The sequence below is a fragment of the Dysidea avara genome, chromosome 4 (genome assembly GCF_963678975.1).
Source record: "Dysidea avara chromosome 4, odDysAvar1.4, whole genome shotgun sequence".
Lineage (NCBI taxonomy): Eukaryota > Metazoa > Porifera > Demospongiae > Dictyoceratida > Dysideidae > Dysidea > Dysidea avara.
In genome coordinates this window covers 48617404-48637883 of record NC_089275.1, presented here as the reverse complement: position 1 = coordinate 48637883, position 20480 = coordinate 48617404, and the positions used below count along the sequence as shown (strand labels likewise).

Genomic DNA, 20480 nt, shown 5'->3' with positions numbered 1-20480 from the left:
AAAAGGGGCCAAAGTAAGGAAAAAATCCTTCCAACCCCAGGATTCGAATCGCAGGTCACCCAAGGTCTAGTCAGGGCCACACTCAATCTTCCTCCAAGAGGGATGGATTTTCTTCCTTACCACCAATCAACTTGATAAGAGGCTTAATGGCAGAGCAGGTTACTTGTTTTTCCCCTGACAATAAATCTGTCACTTTATCAAAACCCTTAATTGAGAGCCTCCAACACTGGCTGCAAGACATCAAGATCTTACCAGGTGGGTACTAAGTGAGACACCCTTCTGTCTTGTCCCAGGACTGCACGGACAGTATCTTGCTGTTTAACTATTTTTTTAATGATTTCAACTTTTGAGCCCCATCGTACATACATTACCTTTCAACTTCTCCTGTGGTAAGAATTTCTGTCAGATCCGTATCTGTCATTTATGGTCCACTATTTCAACACAAATAGGATTTGCAAACACATTGTTTGCAAGCACAGAAGATCACACTGGTGTACAACTACGGGACACTTTAAGTGTAACATTAGAGCAATGGGCAATGAAAACTCACTGCCATAACTACAGACAGTGCCAGCAACATCAAACTAGCACGTCAGCTACTGAAGTGGAAGAAATTAAGTTATTTTGGTCATAATTTGGATTTGGCCATATACAAAGGTCTGAATGATAGTAGGATTGAATGGCTGACGAGTATTGTCAATATGTTGAAAAGTGGTGGCAGCATTTTCAAGCAGTTGGAAAAGACAGAGGGACTTGAAGGAAACACAAGTAGGTACACGAGGACCAGAGGTATGCAGTTCCAGAATAGTAATTGGCTTCATCCTTTAAAGTTGACAACACATTCTGCCTGATCTCCTCATACAGCTGGGATTGTAACTCGACTGAAAAAGTCCTTGTAAGGAAGTTGATATCACGGTTGGATGGCCTTGACCATATCTCTGAAGCCTTCCTTGTCCACTGTACACACTGGGAGTACATTCTTGACAATGAAATTAGTAACCGCACATGTAAATTTACAATATTCTTTCAAATTTACACCAAATGTTGTGGTTTTCTGTACACATTCTGAAAGAGATTGCTGACTGATTTAGGGAATTTTTGACTGTTCTTATTGGTGTTGATCCGGTCTCTTTAATCAGGTCTCTGTATTTACTAGCATGACTGTACTTCAAATGGTTTACTAAATCACTTGTATTTGTCCATTTAGCTGAAACACTTTTATAACACAACCTACACATTGGAGTATCACTATCAGTAGGGTTGCCATCCTCGTCTAGGATGAAACCAAAATACTTTCAAACCTTTGAGGTGGTGTTTTTCTTTGTGACAAGCTGTATGGCTTCCCAATCATCTGCCACATCACTCTCGCTATTGGAAACATTGCTTCTGTCCTTGGTTCTGGATGTGAAACTGTCTGACACCTCAGCACGTGGCAACACCATTTAACTATAATAAATTTTCACACTTGTAAGAAGGTAATTTAATTATCATAGTTATTATATTGTGGTTTTTACAATATGCTGATAATCAGCCGGTTGAAGATAGGAGATGGTGGCCTCTAACCTGGGCATTTGTGGTACCTTAGCTTTAAAAGTGCCTTGAGACAGCTTTTGCTCATCTCCCCAGGGGAAGCAGATTCCAGTTTTGGTGGGTTGGTGGTGGTATCTCCCATTTCGGGGATGAGATTTGGAGAGTGGATAGTGTCCTCCCCGAACGGATCATCCAGGAATAAATCATCCTCTAAGTCATCTGGGAAGGTTGTCTCATTCATCCTGCTTGGGAATGGAAACATTTGTGTGCATGTATGTGTGTGTGTGTGTGTGTGTGTGTGTGTGTGTGTGTGTGTGTGTGTGTGTGTGTGCTTTGTGTGTATGTAGAGAGAGAGAGAGAGTGATAAATTGAGCTGGCAGTGTCATATGTGTACACTACCAGTGGAGTGGCACTTTGGTAAAAGCGGTTTGTTTAACAAACTCTTCCTTAGCAGTGCATATGAACAAATTACGAAAATTTCGTGAATTACAAAATACGAGTTAGCTAATAATATTATTGTACAACCCAAAACTACCCTATTGTAAAATAGTAATACATAGTTGGTAATTCATAGTAGCATATACTGTCTATAGTTAATTCCAGATGAGTTAGCTAGCTGCATGGCGCCTGGTTTTTAGAAGTAGCACAAGTGTTTTTTAAGGGGGTGGTGGCCTCAACAGGAAGCTATATAAACACCTAACCGTAACAGGAAACCATAGAACTCTAACATATTTCAAGGATGAGCCAGCTATTTTCCGACATCAATAACATTACATTTGAGGATGGACCTCAATCTAGACATCATCCCTGAGTCACAATCAATGAAGCCTCCCTCAGATGCCAACCAAGTCACACCCCCGGAGGAGGCAGGCAAACGCCACCTTCATGCTCTCTTGGAGCTTAAGACATCTACAATTAATTCCAGGTTTGAGGCCACCACCCCCTCAAAAACCTATTATATTGTGGTTTCTGCGATATGCTGATAATCAGTCGGTATTAAATGTTACTACCATGGTTTGAATAAAATACCATTAACTGCTCAGCACTACAAGAAAACACTCACAAGCGGCTGGATATAATCTTTTTAAATAACCAAAATTAAAATTTTTGTCAGCCTGCTTGCCAACTTTACTGACCAGTTGCAAGGCTGGAGGCAACACACGACCACCATTTTACGCCACAATAACAAACTCGCCAGTGGCATGTGCCTTTTGGGGTTTCGATGAGTGTGTGCACTATGTGCCTTGTCTTTCCCTTTTATCTTCAATCAGGCTGTTCATCCTCTTCTTTATACAATCAAACTATTATCAAGGTGTTATTTTACCGTATCAACACTTTCCTTAAACAGCCTATTTAGATGCCACAAAGTTATCCAAAGTATTTTTTCACAATTGGATTGAGGTCACACCATTAACAGATAAATAGTGATCTAGCACAAAGACTGCTCCTCTGAACAATCTATTTACACGATAACTATGACCACACACCCTTATTGTTAGTCTAGGTGTATTTATAATGCTAGCACCGAGACAGTGAAAAATGAAATAGTGATACGTTCCTGATAGGTGAAAAGCTGACTTGAGATACTCTAATACAGCAGCCACCCTCATACATATGTAGAACAGTTATACGTGTATAGCTGTATACTATAATAAAAATATATATTTTAGTTATTAATTAAGAGATAAAAATTAGAGAAACAAACAAGAGAAAAATGATGGTATTACAAGCATAACTCATTGGGAAAATTCCTACTTTTGCATTGAACAAAATAATTGCTACAGTGGAACCATAGATAATGTATGTGTTCCTAATGGATTGGAAATGCCCGTTAAATTATTTTCGTATCCTAGTTACAGTGCACCAATACATTGGGAAATTTGTTGAGTGACTGTTTGGCTTTTTCTCGCTTGTTTGAAGGCCAGTTTTATGGCGTGGACATTCCTTTTACATTGCTTATTGTGTTGCATTGCATACTAAACAAGAACACAGCATGTCTGTGGGCAGTGGGAGAAATATTGTTTGCAACAGGTGACAATGGCAGGTAAGCACCAGCTAATAATTCAGCAGCAGTGCTATTAGCCAACTTCTAGTCACCGCATTTACACAACCAAAGAAACGTGTGATACATTGAAATAAATTTTATGCTACAGTACTGCTCAGCTTGAGCTAAACAATAGCACAAAGTAGTGCCTGTTTTCTGACATTTTATTGAAGCAGTGGAAATATACAGCGAAGCAGTGAATATCTAGCTAGCCCACTACACTCTACCTGTTACAAGTGGTGTAAACAGCAGCAAAGAAACAATGCTACACTTTCTGTTTCTTCAGGAAATTTGCACAACCGTTTTGAAACACCATATTCAGTCACCTTCGAACTTGAATTTTCTTACGCTGTTGTTTACTACTCTCCAGTGTCCAGCCTCCAATTAATGTGGATGGCAACTAACCCAGCTGTAAACTACAAACACTAATTTGCTGGTTACGTGAACAGCGAAATCTTCCACCTGTCAAAGCCATAAAGCTTACGTGCAGTGAAACAAGCATGACATCACTATGTAAATAATACAGGCGTTTCCAATCCATGTGACATACATTATCTATGGTGGAACCTCAGTTATCCAAATCTTGGGAACAGGGTGATCCTTAAATCTGAAAAAAGTCAATATCTTTGAAACTGTGTATAAATAACTTTTTAAAAAGCACAAAAAAATTTCTCAGTATTATTCAACTACCCTAATAGAACAGTCACTAGCCTAACAGAGCAGTCATTTCCATAGTTCAGTTAACCAAGAATCCAGATAAGTGGGGCAAACTTTCTTAACTGAGAATCCATTTTTACATATCGAGTGGGGTGAACTTTCCTAGGAAATGCTTCCATGATTATCTTTTAAAGTACTGCATTTACTTCTGCATCTCGAACTTGATTACTAAGGAAGAAAACCGATGAAGATCCTTTTGTAAATAGATTGCCCTTCTTGGAACCTACAATGTACTTGGAGAATGGCTTGTGCAGGAATTCCTTTTCAAACAAAAGCATGAATTTGTTGAAGGCAATTTCTCTGGCTTTATGGATGTCTGGGCTAAGCAAATCAATATGAGTTGCTACCAGGAGGAACTCCGAGAGGTCTTCATCAGTAGTGCTCCTCTTTCTGATACGGCAACTGATCAGATCCATCCAGTATGTAATGGTGTGTAAACCTGATCTTGCTGGACTGACGTCATCTTTGTAGCGGCACTCAAGGGTATCTTCCAGTAGCTTGCTACCATCAAACACTATTAAGCAAACTACCTCATTGGATATAAACAAATAAACAAGCCATGGGTATGCTGAAACATCTGCTTCCCCTGCACACTTGTTATATTGAGTGACATAGAACTTTGTATTGTGGGACTCATTTTTGTAGTGGTTGCTAAGCTGAGTATATTTGCTAAGATAGACCAGTTGATTGATTAATTGATAAGTTTAACCTCTCAATGATCGGCACAGCTGCTCTTCCTCATTGGAGGGACATACATACAAGCACATACATAAACATATACAAACAAGCAAAATACACACAGTACAATCCAAACATACATAATAACAGAAAAATAATATGCATACAAAAAACAATACAACACACATGCAGTTGGTTGTTACTAAAGGATAATGAAGGCACAAAAAATAATTGTTTGGGCAATCGTGGATACGTATTTTTATCTACCGCATATCAGCCTTTGAACAGGCCATGGAATAGCAAAGTTACTACTGCTGCGTTGAAATGTTAGTAACTTACAGTCCTAAGTACTTAAATTAATATAATAACTTATTTACTGTCCCAATAACAAAGTTAGTTGGCTTAACTTAGTACAAAAATGCAAAATGACAACAATATAAACTCTATCCCACAATTGCAAGTTTTCTAGCATTGTGTGTCGAAGTATTAATGACATTTTAACATATGGATAACGTTCTGATGGCTATTAGCCCATGCTGTTAAAACCACGATTGATCTTCAGATGTTACTGTATAAAACAAATGGGATGAGTTCTCGTTAGCTCTTTCACCTATTAGGTGAGTGCGCCCCAAGTGATATATATATCACTTATACCATGGCTGCATGGTATTTGCTGATATATATCACCCGTAGTCCTTGGGCTGCATTCTCAGGCTTTGGGTGTATATATCAGCAAATCCCTCGCAGCTGTGGTATAACTATTAAATATATCAGGCAATCCGTTGTCGCCATGGTATAAATTACTTGCAACTAGTGAGAAAATAGCATCTGGGGATAAAACCCCTAGATACCTTGTACTCTAGTCTGTGTTTATCACAAATCAAATGTTAGCATTACTGTTTTACGATGTATTACAAAAATTACCATGTAAGAATTGCATAATGAATATGTGATCACTGTGTATGCTTATACTGGAATTTTGGAAAAGAGCTGAGTTATCACTCCCATACAGTGACACTATAAATTGACCCCCGTATGGGACCCCCTTGATCCTAGGACCACCAGAAGAGATCATTTTGTATAACTAATGCCTATTCTCAGCAGAATTTCCTAGTGATTGTATATAATTGGAACAGCATTTAAATGAGCAAGAGCGTAGCCAGAAAAAAGAGAAGGTATTTAAGGTACACAATTAATTTATTAGAGTAACTTGATCATTGTGATGCTAAATTTCTCTATTGAAATTAATTTTACCAAAACAATTGTCTTGGTTGTGTCTCAATAGTAGGCATCCCAATAATGATTGTGCTACTGTTATAACACATTATTTTATTTATTTATTTATTTTTACACAACAATAACATAATATATTTGTAAAATACACACATAAATTTGTATCACAATTTAATCAGACAAAGATAGCTCTCCCTCACACACCACCAGAGAGAAGTCTGTCAGATCTCTCTGGGGTCGACCAACGGTAGAGCGACTGCCACAAAGATACATAACGGCTGAACGCAAAAGGGAGAATGACAATCTGCAGTGAATAAAAGAGATAACAACATAATTCTGGCGCTGCTTTGTGGCAAGAAGTGAGGCTAGTTGTTTGTATGTAATTTCTGTTGGTTTGCTAATTCCACCTAAAGCAGAAACACGAGAGGTGTGAATGATGCCCTCTCTACTTCATGAACATGTTGTTCATAAGTCCTTCATTTCTCTCAGTCATGTGACTGGAAACAGCTGGCAGAAGAAGTGCAATGATTTGTGGCTGCCAACAGATTGAAAACACATGGTATCTGTTGTACACAGTGTACTGGGAATTGCAATATAAAGTAGCATTCTCATCACAGCACAAGCATTATTTGCTAAAAGTCATCATGCTATGTACGTACCGAGGGTGTCGGAATCAGGAGGGCAGGGAGGCCATGACCCCCACACTATTTTCAAAAGTGTGTTATGGTACCAAAGCTATACATGCACAGAAAAACATACATACTTCCATACAAGAAGGTATATACAACCACCATGCAACAGTACAGTCTTTTGTGGCAGCACCAGTCTCTTGCAACTGCATAGAAACTATCAAGCCATCCACTGTATTAAACCCAAAAGAGCCGTAATTTTGTTTAGTCATGGCACGTGATATCTATTGTTTAAATATTTCTTCTGTAGCCTGTGCAATAATGAGAAGGTTAAACAGTGGAAAGGGTGCCACATCCGTGCATGGCATTACATATGATGGCAAAGATTTACTTCAAAGGTGGCAAGAGGGCAGTCTCACTGTAGTGCATGAGTACGATCTGTTGCTACTGATAATTAAACCTTAGAGTGAAGACTTTGGTCAAAGTAGTCTAAAATAGACACTAGACACACAAGGATTCTGAGAACTCAATGTGATGTTCACATGATCTACATTCACTTTGGAATGCCTACTATATAGTATATAGCAGACATCCCAGTTCCTTCAAGGTCTGATGTTTCACTTTGCAGATAACCAACTGTTACTTTTGTAATCTTGGTAATGTGAAATGTAAAGAGAATAGTGACCACAATTCTCACATGATAAGTATCAAGCACGTGCAATAGGTATAGAGGAGTATACGTGGCAGCCATTAGCAGGATAGGGAGTGAAGAGATATAGCTATGCAGTATAGCTGTAGTGTTATTAGCTAGTGATAGCACACTCCATAACACTTTACATAAATGCATGCATGAGGTACCCTGTATGTCTGCATGGATGTTTGCATGTGTGTTGATCAGTTTGTGGTTAGTTGGCTTTGGCCCCCACACTCTGAAAATCATTCCTATGCCCTTGATATGTACTATATACATGATATCTCCAGGGAACAGTGGTAGTGGATTTGATCTGAAATCTAAAGACATTCTCAATAAAGAACTGTGCTGCTAAAATTTTATATCACTGTCTGCCTGCTAGTCTAAGACATATAATCTCAGTAGTAGCATGTTCTAGCTTACTCTACCAGTTGCATCAATTTCCATATCACAAAAGGTTTGGACATTAACAATACATACTTTGCTATGGAAATGTACATACTCCCAGAAATTAAGATACAGAAAAATACCTACCGATTCGATACTTAGTAGTATATTTTCACCGATACAGATACCGATAATTGCCATACAATTTACACACCTCTCAAGTTAGCTATGTGTGACTGCTCTATTAGAATTTTTATTGTGCACAGTGACTGTTCTATTAGAGTATTTCGATCTTTTTCATGCAAACATAGTAAGTAGCAGTTGCTCAATGTTTAACGAAGCAATTCCTGCACCTTTTGTGCTAGAATAATGTTCAACACTATTTCCAGCCTGTTATATCTCATGTTTTGCTAGCATAGCATTTATGGTGATAGTTATGATGATGACAATTGGTACGAGTGACTATTAATCGGTATCGGAGTGCACCGGTACCGATTGATACCAAAAGCCCAATATCAGCTCCGATACGATACCGATTATTAGTGGAACACTACCAAAACATATAAAATGATTTAAAAGGTATGGTACCGCCCAAATGCAATGTCGCGATATTGCACACGATTAAAAAACTTACTCGAAAAAAGGACATAGTAGCCATTTCATTACAGTCTTCATCCTCGACTGGAAAGATAAAGACTTGAGAATGAAATGGCTGCCACACTCCTTTTCAAGCGAGTTTTATTGACGCAATTAGTGCTCACGACATTGTGTTTGGGCGGTACCGTACAAAATGACACTGATTTTTGGGTGATTTCTAAATACCAGTGACATAATGAAGAAATAGGGTCTGTTACATAGTTACCATGCTGATTGGTACGGCAATACCCCGGGCAGTGTGCACTTGGCATATTCGAGCAGTGCACACTCCCAGGATGCAATCACCACTTACCATGTGCGCATACAAAATACACATGATTATATAGTACTTTCCTAGCTATACACACCACCCTTCCACCAAACCTAGCTCTATTGCCTACTTTGCCCTAATTCTAACCACAGGTTCAATTTTTATATGTGGACAACCATACAAAGCACACACAAAGCACATACAACAATAGATGTACTGGCACATATACTTAATGCATGATTTTGGGTAAGAGGGAGGGAAAAAGTTTTCTGTCTGCGAACATGTCATGTGTTATGACCAGCGTTGTAAGTGGGTCAGTACTGTTGACCCAGTTGACCCACTGACCCGAATAGTAATCTGGATGGGACCCGGATCTGACCCGGTTTAATTAAAATAGAGGCGTGCTTCAAGAGCTAGATTAAAAGTCCACAAGTTCCAAGTTCAATTATACAATTAGCCCTGTAATTTTTTACACTATAAAAACAATTGTCTGCAAGAAGTGAGTAGCTACGTATTATCAAGTGGGTGTGGTTCCATGTACATATTATCAAGTGGGTGTGGCTCCACGTACATATTATCAAATGGGTGCGGCTCCACATACATATTATCAAGTGGGTGTGGCTCCACATCAGTCTACATGCAGCTACAGCAATTAAGAATTTCCATAAGTTAGTTACCTACATTTCAAGTAGCAACACGGATCTGGTGATACCATGCATGCCCACAGAGAAACCCGATACAAATCCTATAAGTGGGCATGGCTCCACATATCCTGCACAGACGGCAAAGCATATTCCTAAATGGTGGGTGTGGCTCCATGTAAGTTTGTTGAGTGTTTACAACTGCATTTCCACCAATACAATCGAGCTTGTTAACTTATAGTCACACGTGATCTCATCCGGGTTAGACCCAGATATTTAGTGAAGTGGATAAGACCCACTTGACCCGGACAAAATGTTACCCAAATGACCCGGATAATCCGGATGACCCAGCTCACTTACAATGTTGGTTATGACATGATCTCATGATCTTAACCCTTAAACCCATACATTATTTTAAGGAATATGTGATTACACGAAACCATTTAAAATGGCTTGTCTAGCCAGACTAGCTTAATTCTATTAGCCTAAAGCTATATACCAACAGAAAGTTTATTCATTGGGCTACTTGAGGAAGTCTAAATAACTACCGTAACAACAGAGGCTTACTTGTTATGGAATGATGGAAAATGGCGACTTGATTCTCCATCATTTCTTAATACTCGTGATGCCAGCTATATTAACAATAAATTAAATTACGTGAGCTATATATAACGTGACTCGCCATTGAATGAGGACTTGCCTCGTATTTATTTCACACAAATCTGATGAAGTAGGAAGGAGATATTAACTAGTTCTAAAGGTATGTAAGGGGTTTGTGTGCTTATTTTGTGTTAAAATAGTTTCAGGGCGAGTTTTGGCATGCTTTTGTGCTAGGGTAAATCCCTAGGTAGCATTTTAATCCTTGTTTAATTGCCAACAAAATGGTGTTGATTACATAGCCATAGGAAGAATGATTTGTTAGTTACAGTACTTTGTTTAAAGCCATGCATCAACGCTGATTTATCAGTGTGTATGGGTTTAAGGGTTAAACCTGTCAAGATAGGATGAATCATATATGATGTCATCTTGCCATATGATGTCATCTAAGGGTACCTCCTATGATCTCATCTTGATACTAAAAGTGTTTTGTTTACAGTTATGCTAAAGTAGGGGATTGTCCCACATAGTTAATATTCAAACAGTTGTACACATTGTACAGCACACTGATCATTAAGAGTCTTATCATATGAAGGTACTGTTATTATAATACATTCCCCACACAGTGTTGCCATGACAGTATTAGTATCCTACCTTCTACTGTGTCATCTTCCTCATCACTTCCTACTTCTGCTATCATCTTGTGAATTTCTTGTTGTACTTTCTGTAAAATAACAACAATACAAAATATGGGAGTACTGCAATTTGGGAGGGTGGATGTGTCTAATGTAATGTCTAGTGATTTATTTAAGTTATAGTCAACAAGGAGTTAGACAGTAAACGGAAACAGGTACATGCCAAACCAAAGACACTAGCTCTGAATTACCTGACTAAACTGTGTGATCCCCATCTTCTTCTTTTCAACAAAATATTTCACCACCTTGCACCTGTTAGCTCTACTAAAGTTATATCGTCCATTCACTGCATTCAACAGTGGTGTTTCTCCTTCCTGTACATGGTAAACAAAGTGAATAGCTGGACATCACATAATGTGTCTATCAGTGATTTGTTTGGTGAGGATTATAGTTTGACAGATCAAGAAATTTACCAAACCACAATCATACCAAATAAGACCATACAATATAATAAGCCAGCACCTAATCGATAGTTCACTAACACTTGATCTAGACACCTACCAAATATACTGGCATGATTCTCACAATAACAGGTGCAATGTTAGCATAATGGGTAGAATAATGATGTTAAACTGCAAATCATTGTCTGTGAAAATTATTATTCATGTAGAAATTTAACGACATCATGCAGCACATTGTATTTAGCAATTTTTAGATTATTACCCTTTTGATTTAAATAAGAGTGAATAATATTTCTCCATTATTTTTTTACTTAACATGTTATGCTTCAGTGCTACAAAATCTACCTATTATGATCACAATTTGTTATCTTTATGTCATTAGTTTACACTAGTGGTACCCGCGCAAAATGCGCGTGATACTAAGACAATTGTTATGTCCTATTGTGTGAATACACTTAAATTTGAACATTACTAATGATCAAGAAGCAATCACATCATTACATACCAACAAAGACATGATTACGCATAGCTACTGATGTGCACACATAATTTCTTCAATGATGTGTGGCACTAACACCTAGTGTGGCCTTGTGCACTGGAATTTCTGCACATCTGTGCAGTACTCATGCAGAACACAGTTCTCATGAAGGTGGCGTATCAAGATATGTCCATTATAACCATCATGCACATACATGAAAAAGATTAGTTTGAGTGGCAGGGATGTACTCAACGTCATTTAGACGATGATGTTGCATGAACTAACATAAAGTGTCTGAGTGTGGTATGAGGATCAGTTTACTAATAGTTGGTGCATCACCACAATGAGCTATGTTCTAATTCAACTTGCTTTTGTCACACACATTTCGGTTATATTTATGTAGTCAATTTGAGTAACTGAATTGTAGTTCCATTTCTAAATCCTAGTCATGGTAATTGTACTTATTGCATGACAAAGTGTGTATGCAGTACAGTATTGAGTATGGGTATTCGAGTTTATCAGCTGTACTGAGCAAGATCAATACAACCATGTGGATTTGGATATAGAAGAGTTCTCTTTTGTTGCTTTCTGAATCAAGGTCCATTACCAAGATGAATCTTTCATATGAAGAGTGGTTACTCTAGAGAGGTTGAGAGAGAGATTGACTGATTGAAAATTAATTGTTGGTAGAGAGGTTGTGTGTGTTCTATTAGGGTAGTTCAACGGAGATAAAGCAATAGAGCTTCTAGAAGTTTCAGCTGTTCCTGTGGAGTTACCAAGGAGTGAAATGGTCTTGTGTCTCCCTACACATTGAAGACTGCGACAGCAACTTCATGATAATATTGTCCACGATTCGTAGCCTGGTAAGGTAGATGTATGTTCTATTAGAGTAGTTGAGCATAATCTTCCGTTCTTCCTCTCTCATAATGGCAAATCTTCCTTGTGTAGTCTGTTAAGTAGCCTGATCATTGCTTGTAGACTTGCCACACCCACTACAAAACTCTCCTTTTATACTGGTGGGTGTGATAAAAAAATTTTTTAGTTGCTGGATGATAGCGTACACACCAGATCACATGATCAAATTTGCTGATGTGATTGGTTATATCATGAAAAAGTGATTGATCCTATTTTATGGTAAGCTTTGCTATATGACATCATCTGATTTCTATTGGCAACACGTGTATACCGGAACGCCGTATACACGTATCGTAAATTTATAATGGCCATTGACAGTGATAAGTATCTCACAACCAAGGTTAGCACGTAATGACAGACACGAAAACCACCTTATGACACAATGATTTGGACGGGTAGTTGGTCTAGCGAGTTTGAAGCTAATTGGGGGAAAAACCAGGGAGGAGTTTTTGTTTAAAAATGTTATGGCCTCAATTTTCCGTTTCTCGTTCTGTCGTCCACAGGGGGAGAGAAACGTCTGGTGTAAGCTGGGATGGGGAAGGCTGGTAACACGATAAAGGTCTCCAGAAAGTTTTGGACACATTCGTGTCTTCCTCCGGTAGCTACGATGGCTTAAAGGATATTTCCTGTAGTTTAACGAATCGCCACCAATTCCGGATCAAAAGATTCGCCTCAAATTTTAGATTTGAATGGTACCGATCCGATTGGAATCCGACTAGGAACGAAGGGGCAGTGCCAAAAAAGAGTTAGAGAATTATTATATAAATAATGTCAAAGGTAAAAAAGTTTATATTTGTTGTCAATGGGACTAAACACCAGAGATTACTGTATTTACTTGGTTAATCACCACAGCATTTGTTGCCTTACTTCAAAAAATACATGTGGCAACTATTCAAACTTGATCACTACTCGAGACTTGAAAACAATATTTGTGACTGGATTTGCGAAAAGGTACCTTTTCCACACATTTGACATACCAGCAAACAAAATGATGTAACACTTGATGCCTTATACTGATTAACTTTCTCTTAGTATCAAAATGTAGCCAGATACTGTAGCTACATTCATTGAAAATTTCAAACAATTATATGCCATGATCAAAATTTTATGAAGCTTTAAAGTTCAAAAAATGGGTCAAAATTTGTGTGTGAAAAAGGTACCTTTTTGCAAATCCGGTCACATTTATGTAGCTACTATTGAAGATGCGGCATTTGTGGCACAACAAAATGATTCCCAGTCATTGTAGCAGGCTGAATGAAAGTGAAAATTACTGAACAATTTCATAGAGCCCAAATGCCTGTCACAATTGTACGACTTTAGCACTTGTATGGCTTGGTAGACTGCCAAAATACAAGGTGTAACTTGAATTTGTTACTATATAGTTATACAGCGGGTACAAGTGCCTTGCCTGATATAAACACACGAGCCGTCAGGCCCAACGGCAAGTGTGTTTATACAGGCAGAGCACAAGTGCACATTGTATAACTGTTATGTACCACATGCCTAATAGGTGGGGAGAGTCTCATTAGACAGCTGAAACTCTTATAAAGACCTGCAGGTTTCTAACATGAATTGTGGGTGAAATAGCCGAACGTTGCGGTGACATTCCCTCTACAGTACCACAGCCACCTGAGATGTTGAAAGCTAGTACGCGATGGGCATATCACTAACCTACATTTGCTGTTCAACTCTCATCATGTTGTGCTCAGCATACGTGATCACTCAATCGCCCATAGTGACTGTCTCCAGCGAAAAAAGCAGCTAACAGATGATTTAAGTAAACAAAACCTAACTACTAAACAATACTAGTATAATTCTTACTATCCATACTGGCTAAACTCGAATCTGGTGGCATGACAAAAACTGGTTGCTACAATTGAACATAATGGTGAGTATTATTTAGAATATAACAGTTTTATTGGGTCATTGCCAGAGTGGACTATGGTTTTATCTGGGTTCAGATGGCAACAGACTAGTAAGGTGTATAAGTACATTTTTATATATGTAGACTAGAGTTGTGGCCACCACGTTGACTGTTTCGATTGCCATTGACTGCTTGATAAACGTTAAACATATTGGTGACGTTATGGCCCACAATTGACTTTTACATGTCAGGCTATAAAAGAGTTCAAGTGATCTATGAGGTGTCTTTCCACCTATTAGGTGAGGTGTCATAGTGGTCTAGCACTTGTGCAATGCTGCACAAAACCGCAGCCAGTGCAATATTTGTATATTGCACTGCGTTCAGTGCATTATCAGTTATAATGCACTCACTGCAGTCTGAAACAATGCCATATACAAATTATGGCACTGGTGGCACCTTTGAACTGTCCACACGAGTGGTACATATTATAATATGACACCTCATTAATGTCACATGTGTATCATGTGTGGCCAGTGTGGGGTAATGATGAGATGTTCTATTATCAATAAAAAGTTTTGATCTTGCCCACATTGCGGCTATGACTGTACAATAGTGGGTGATTATCAAACTGTAGTGTAGTGTAGTGATTGATGAGGCTCATACAGTAAAGATATGAGCAGTGTAAAGTACTTGTCGTACTGTTACAAAAGTTGATTTTCACCATGTACATTAGTTAATGTTACATGCTCTGATGTCACTTAACTGAACCCAGTCTACACAACACTTGTTGTCATAACTACAATACATTTACACATGTACAATTATATGAAGTTACATCATCACTTTATGTAGTGTATCTTGTGACACCATTAAGTTGGATCATACCCCATCACAATGTTAAATGTGAACTCTTGGTACAATGTTATAAGTACTATGAAAAATTATTATTATTTGTGTGCACACTTCACTACAGCCATAAACACTACTCAACCATGTTACTACAGGTATACAGGAACTGTGTAGCTACACTGGACCACTATTAGCTACAAGATGATTGTTAAGGAAGGTGAGGGTAAACTATAATATATATTGGAACCTCAGTTATCCAGACACCACTTATCCAGATTCTCAGTTAACTGAATTACGGAATGACTGCTCTATTAGAGTAGTGACTGCTCTATTAGGGTAGTTGAAGAACTGATATTTTAAAAAATTCTTGATTATGCTATTTTAATGTTATTTATACACAAGTTTCAGAGATACAGACTTTTCAGACTTATGGACCACCTCTGGTCCCAAGGGGTTCGGATAACTGTGGTTCCACTGTAGTGTGTTCCATGTGTACATCATCAAATATGTGGACCTTTAAATGTGTACCACAATAACACAGATCATACACAATTGTTATCCACTATTAGTACAACTCATAATATCAACAACTACCTATACAACTGGTTAGGTCAAACTACACTACCATATAGTGGATAATATTTTGGTGGGACTATACTTGTAATTTAGTCAGTCACATATGACACTCATCAAATTGTGTCATGTGTACACATATTATGACGGGTAGGTAAAAACAGTGGACCTAAGGACCAAGGACAAGGGGACTGACTCTTCTTGGAATTTGTACACTTCACACTATTCTATACTTGTACTAGGAACTTCTGCAAGTAGTCCTGTATGGCCAATCCACTTTTCCCCGTCATGGTGATTTCGCACGATGTTAAACCAATTAGAAATTGTAAGCGCCGTGAAGCTGACTGCATTTATAGCCTGCTGCACAATGAGCATACTAGTCAATGAGTATACTAGTCAATGAGTATACTAGTCAATGAGCATACTAGTCAATGAGCATACTAGGCTATTGTGTCAACTCACTACTAAAATTTAGAAACATTGTACAAATGCACAACGATTAATGAAGTCTGGTTGAATGCTGAGCTGCTGGACTGAAACTTGCTTAGCTAGTAATTGCTATTTCTCTTTTTACCGAGGCACTTATAATTACTAATTCAACATCATGTGAGGCACTGTGACGGGCAAAAGTGGATTGGTTATGCAAGACTACTTGCAAAGGTACCTAGTACAAGTATAGAATATTGTGAAGAATATAAAATTCCAAAAAGTTGGGTCCCCTGGTCCTCTGTTTTTACCTACCCTAATATGACATGTACCCATACCAGTGATATGTGTCACTAAAATGTGATAAAGAATACTTCACATTGTTACACTACAATAAACATTTCTCATTGTATGGTTAACATGTATGACTCACTTTGTTCACTGCATGAATATTGGCTCCATGGTCTGTGATGTATTTCACAGCTGCAAGAGACCCACTCTGTGCCGCCTTGTGTAAGGGCGTATCACCATTCTAAAAGTCAAACAAAACATGATTATTACAATTTCACAATGTCAATAGTAAATGTACTGTGTACAGGACATTTTGTGTACGTACCATGTATATGTCTCAATAAGATTAAAATTATTAACGGAGAAATTTACCATTACTGTTACAAGTTAGAACATAGTGTGCATAGTGTGGTTTGATATTGGGGAGATAATGAAGTCTTTAAAATCCACTAATAGACCTGCTAACAGGTAACTGAAATGGTCAGAGACTTTCCAAACAATTCACATATTCACACTTCCAACATGTTCACTGCATACTATTAAGCAAATTGAACACCTAGTCAACAAAGCTCATATTTGTATGTACAATTCAAAAATCTAATTTAGTGACTATATGCATGAACCATATTCTACAGTAAGTCGGTGCACTCAGACCTTAGTAGTAGCATCACTAATATCCTCGTGTCTACCGTATACTTGTGAGGTTGGTATTAACAAGTTGATGTTGTGCTACGTCCATCCAATTAATACTACCCCATTTTAACTAAATAGGTAATTAATCAGCCAGGTATATAATTTAGTTTATATTCATGCTATAGTTATAATTAATTCAACTAGATAATTAGAATTGTAAATACTGTAATTTAGCATATTTTGTAATCCATGAATTATTTTGTAATTCAATAATTACATTGCTATGCACTGCTAAGGAAATGTAACTATAACAAACCACTTTAATCCTCAAATTACGCACTTCTCATTTGTTTTATAGTGCGTCTATCATGTTTTCTCATGCAAACTGTTTAGAGAAAGCCTTGAGGCTGCCCTTCATTTTTGTTCGCATAAATATGGGTAACTTCCCTTTCAATCCGAAGGATATGCTACCTCTGGTAACCTAAGAGGCCTTCAGTGTTGTTTTTAAAGTTGTTAAACGTCTATACAACCGAAAGGGAAGACCGTTTAAGAAGTATATGAAGAGTCGCCATATCCACATTTCAGACCACCAAGAAGAACCACCTCAGATTATGTGTGTGGAAGTTTACTACAGACTTAATTTAGCTTTCAATCCTTACATGCTGACTGCTTTTAATGTTTTTGCTCAAGTGGGTGCATATGGACAAACAAACATAGGTAGGTACACACACGGTTTTACGAAAACAATTTCAGTAAACCGCCAATTTTAGCACATGTATGGCTTGGTGGACTGCCAAAATACAAGGTGTAACTTGAATTTGTTACTATATAGTTATACAGCGGGCACAAGTGCCTTGCCTGATATAAACACACGAGCCGTCAGGCCCAACGGCAAGTGTGTTTATACAGGCAGAGCACAAGTGCACATTGTATAACTGTTATGTACCACTCACCTAATAGGTGGGAAGAGTCTCATTAGGCAGCTGAAACTCTTATAAAGACCCGCAGGTTTCTAACATGAATTGTGGGTGAAATAGCCGAACGTTGCGGTGACATTCCCTCTACAGTACCACAGCCACCTGAGATGTTGAAAGCTAGTACGCGATGGGCATATCACTAACCTACATTTGCTGTTCAACTCTCATCATGTTGTGCTCAGCATACGTGATCACTCAATCGCCCATAGTGACTCTCTCCAGCGAAAAAAGCAGCTAATAGACGGTTTAAGTAAACAAAACCTAACTACTAAACAATACTAGTATAATTCTTACTATCCATACTGGCTAAACTCGAATCTGGTGGCATGACAAAAACTGGTTGCTACAATTGAACATAATGGTGAGTATTATTTAGAATATAACAGTTTTATTGAGTCGATCATTGCCAGAGTGGACTATGGTTTTATCTGGGTTCAGATGGCAACAGACTAGTAAGGTGTATAAGTACATTTTTATATATGTAGACTAGAGTTGTGGCCACCGTGTTGACTGTTTCGATCACCATTGGCTGCTTGATAAACATTAAACATATATATGGCCCACAATCGACTTTTACATGTCAGGCTGTACGTGATCTATGAGGTGTCTTTCCACCTATTAGGTGAGGTGTAGTAGTGGTCTAGCACTTGTGCAATGCTGCACAAAGCCGCAGCCAGTGCAATATTTGTATATTGCACTGCGGTCAGTGCATTATACGTTATAATGCACTCACTGTGGTCTGAAACAGTGCCATATACAAATTATGGCACTGGCGGCACCTTTGAACTGTCCACACAAGTGGTACATATTATAATATGACACCTCATTAATGTCACATGTGTATCATGTGTGGCCAGTGTGGGGTAATGATGAGATGTTCTATTGTCATAACAAAAAGTTATGATCTTGTCCACATTGCGGCTATGACTGTACAATAGTGGGTGATTATCAAACTCTAGTGTAGTGATTGATTAGGTCCATACAGTAGATATATGAGCAGTGTAAAGTACTTGTTGTACTGTTACAAAAAGTTGATTTTCACCATGTACATTAGTTAATGTTACATGCTCTGATGTCACTTAACTGAACCCAGTCTACACAACACTTGTTGTCATAACTACAATACATTTACACATGTACAATTATATGAAGTTACATCATCACTTTATGTAGTGTATCTTGTGACACCATTAAGTTGGATCATACCCCATCACAATGTTAAATGTGAACTCTTGGTGCAATGTTATAAGTACCATGAGAAATTATTATTATTTGTGTGCACACTTCACTACAGCCATAAACACTACTCGACCATGTTACTACAGGTATACAGGAACTGTGTAGCTACACTGGACCACTATCAGTTACAAGATGTTTGTTAAGGAAGGTGATGGTAAACTATATAATACAGTGGAACCTCAGTTATCCGGACACTACTTATCCAGATTCTCAGTTAACTGAATTACGGAATGACTGCTCTATTAGAGTAGTGACTGCTCTATTAGGGTAGTTGAAGAACTGATATTTTAAAAAATTCTTGATTATGCTATTTTAATGTTATTTATACACAAGTTTCAGAGATACAGACTTTTCAGACTTATGGACCACTTCTGGTCCCAAGGGGTTCGGATAACTGTGGTTCCTCTGTAGTGTGTTCCATGTGTACATCATCAAATATGTGGACCTTTAAATGTGTACCACAATAACACAGATCATACACAATTGTTATCCACTATTAGTACAACTCATAATATCAACAACTACCTATACAACTGGTTAGGTCAAACTACACTACCATATAGTGGATAATATTTTGGTGGGACTATACTTGTAAATTTAGTCAGTCACATATGACACTCATCAAATTGTGTCATGTGTACACATATTATGACGGGTAGGTAAAAACAGTGGACCCAAGGACCAAGGACAAGGGGACTGACTCTTCTTGGAATTTGTACACTTCACACTATTCTATACTTGTACTAGGAACTTCTGCAAGTAGTCCTGTATGGCCAATCCACTTTTCCCCGTCATGGTGATTTCGCACGATGTTAAACCAATTAGAAATTGTAAGCGCCGTGAAGCTGACTGCATTTATAGCCTGCTGCACAATGAGCATACTAGTCAATGAGTATACTAGTCAATGAGTATACTAGTCAATGAGTATACTAGTCAATGAGCATACTAGTCAATGAGTATACTAGTCAATGAGTATACTAGTCAATGAGTATACTAGTCAATGTGTATACTAGTCAATGAGCATACTAGTCAATGAGTATACTAGTCAATGAGCATACTAGTCAATGAGCATACTAGTCAATGAG

The 20480-nt window shown here is 38.1% G+C and overlaps 2 protein-coding genes across 2 annotated transcripts in view; both read right to left on the bottom strand.

Moving 5' to 3' along the window:
- LOC136252567 (cyclic GMP-binding protein C-like) overlaps window positions 1–18269 on the bottom strand; it is a 35461-nt gene extending 17192 nt beyond the window's left edge. The window contains exons 1-4 of the mRNA XM_066045051.1: window positions 18133–18269; window positions 16689–16787; window positions 10941–11063; window positions 10709–10778 (exon numbers count right to left, since the gene is read on the bottom strand). Coding sequence (XP_065901123.1) covers window positions 10709–10778; window positions 10941–10964 — 94 coding nt within the window. The 5' untranslated portion in view covers window positions 10965–11063; window positions 16689–16787; window positions 18133–18269. The remainder of the gene's footprint in view (window positions 1–10708; window positions 10779–10940; window positions 11064–16688; window positions 16788–18132) is intronic.
- A 1484-nt stretch (window positions 18270–19753) lies between these two features.
- Window positions 19754–20480, bottom strand: part of LOC136253938 (ankyrin repeat, PH and SEC7 domain containing protein secG-like) — a 28961-nt gene continuing 28234 nt past the window's right edge. The window contains exon 10 of the mRNA XM_066046596.1: window positions 19754–19840. Within this exon, the coding sequence (XP_065902668.1) occupies window positions 19754–19840 (87 nt within the window). The remainder of the gene's footprint in view (window positions 19841–20480) is intronic.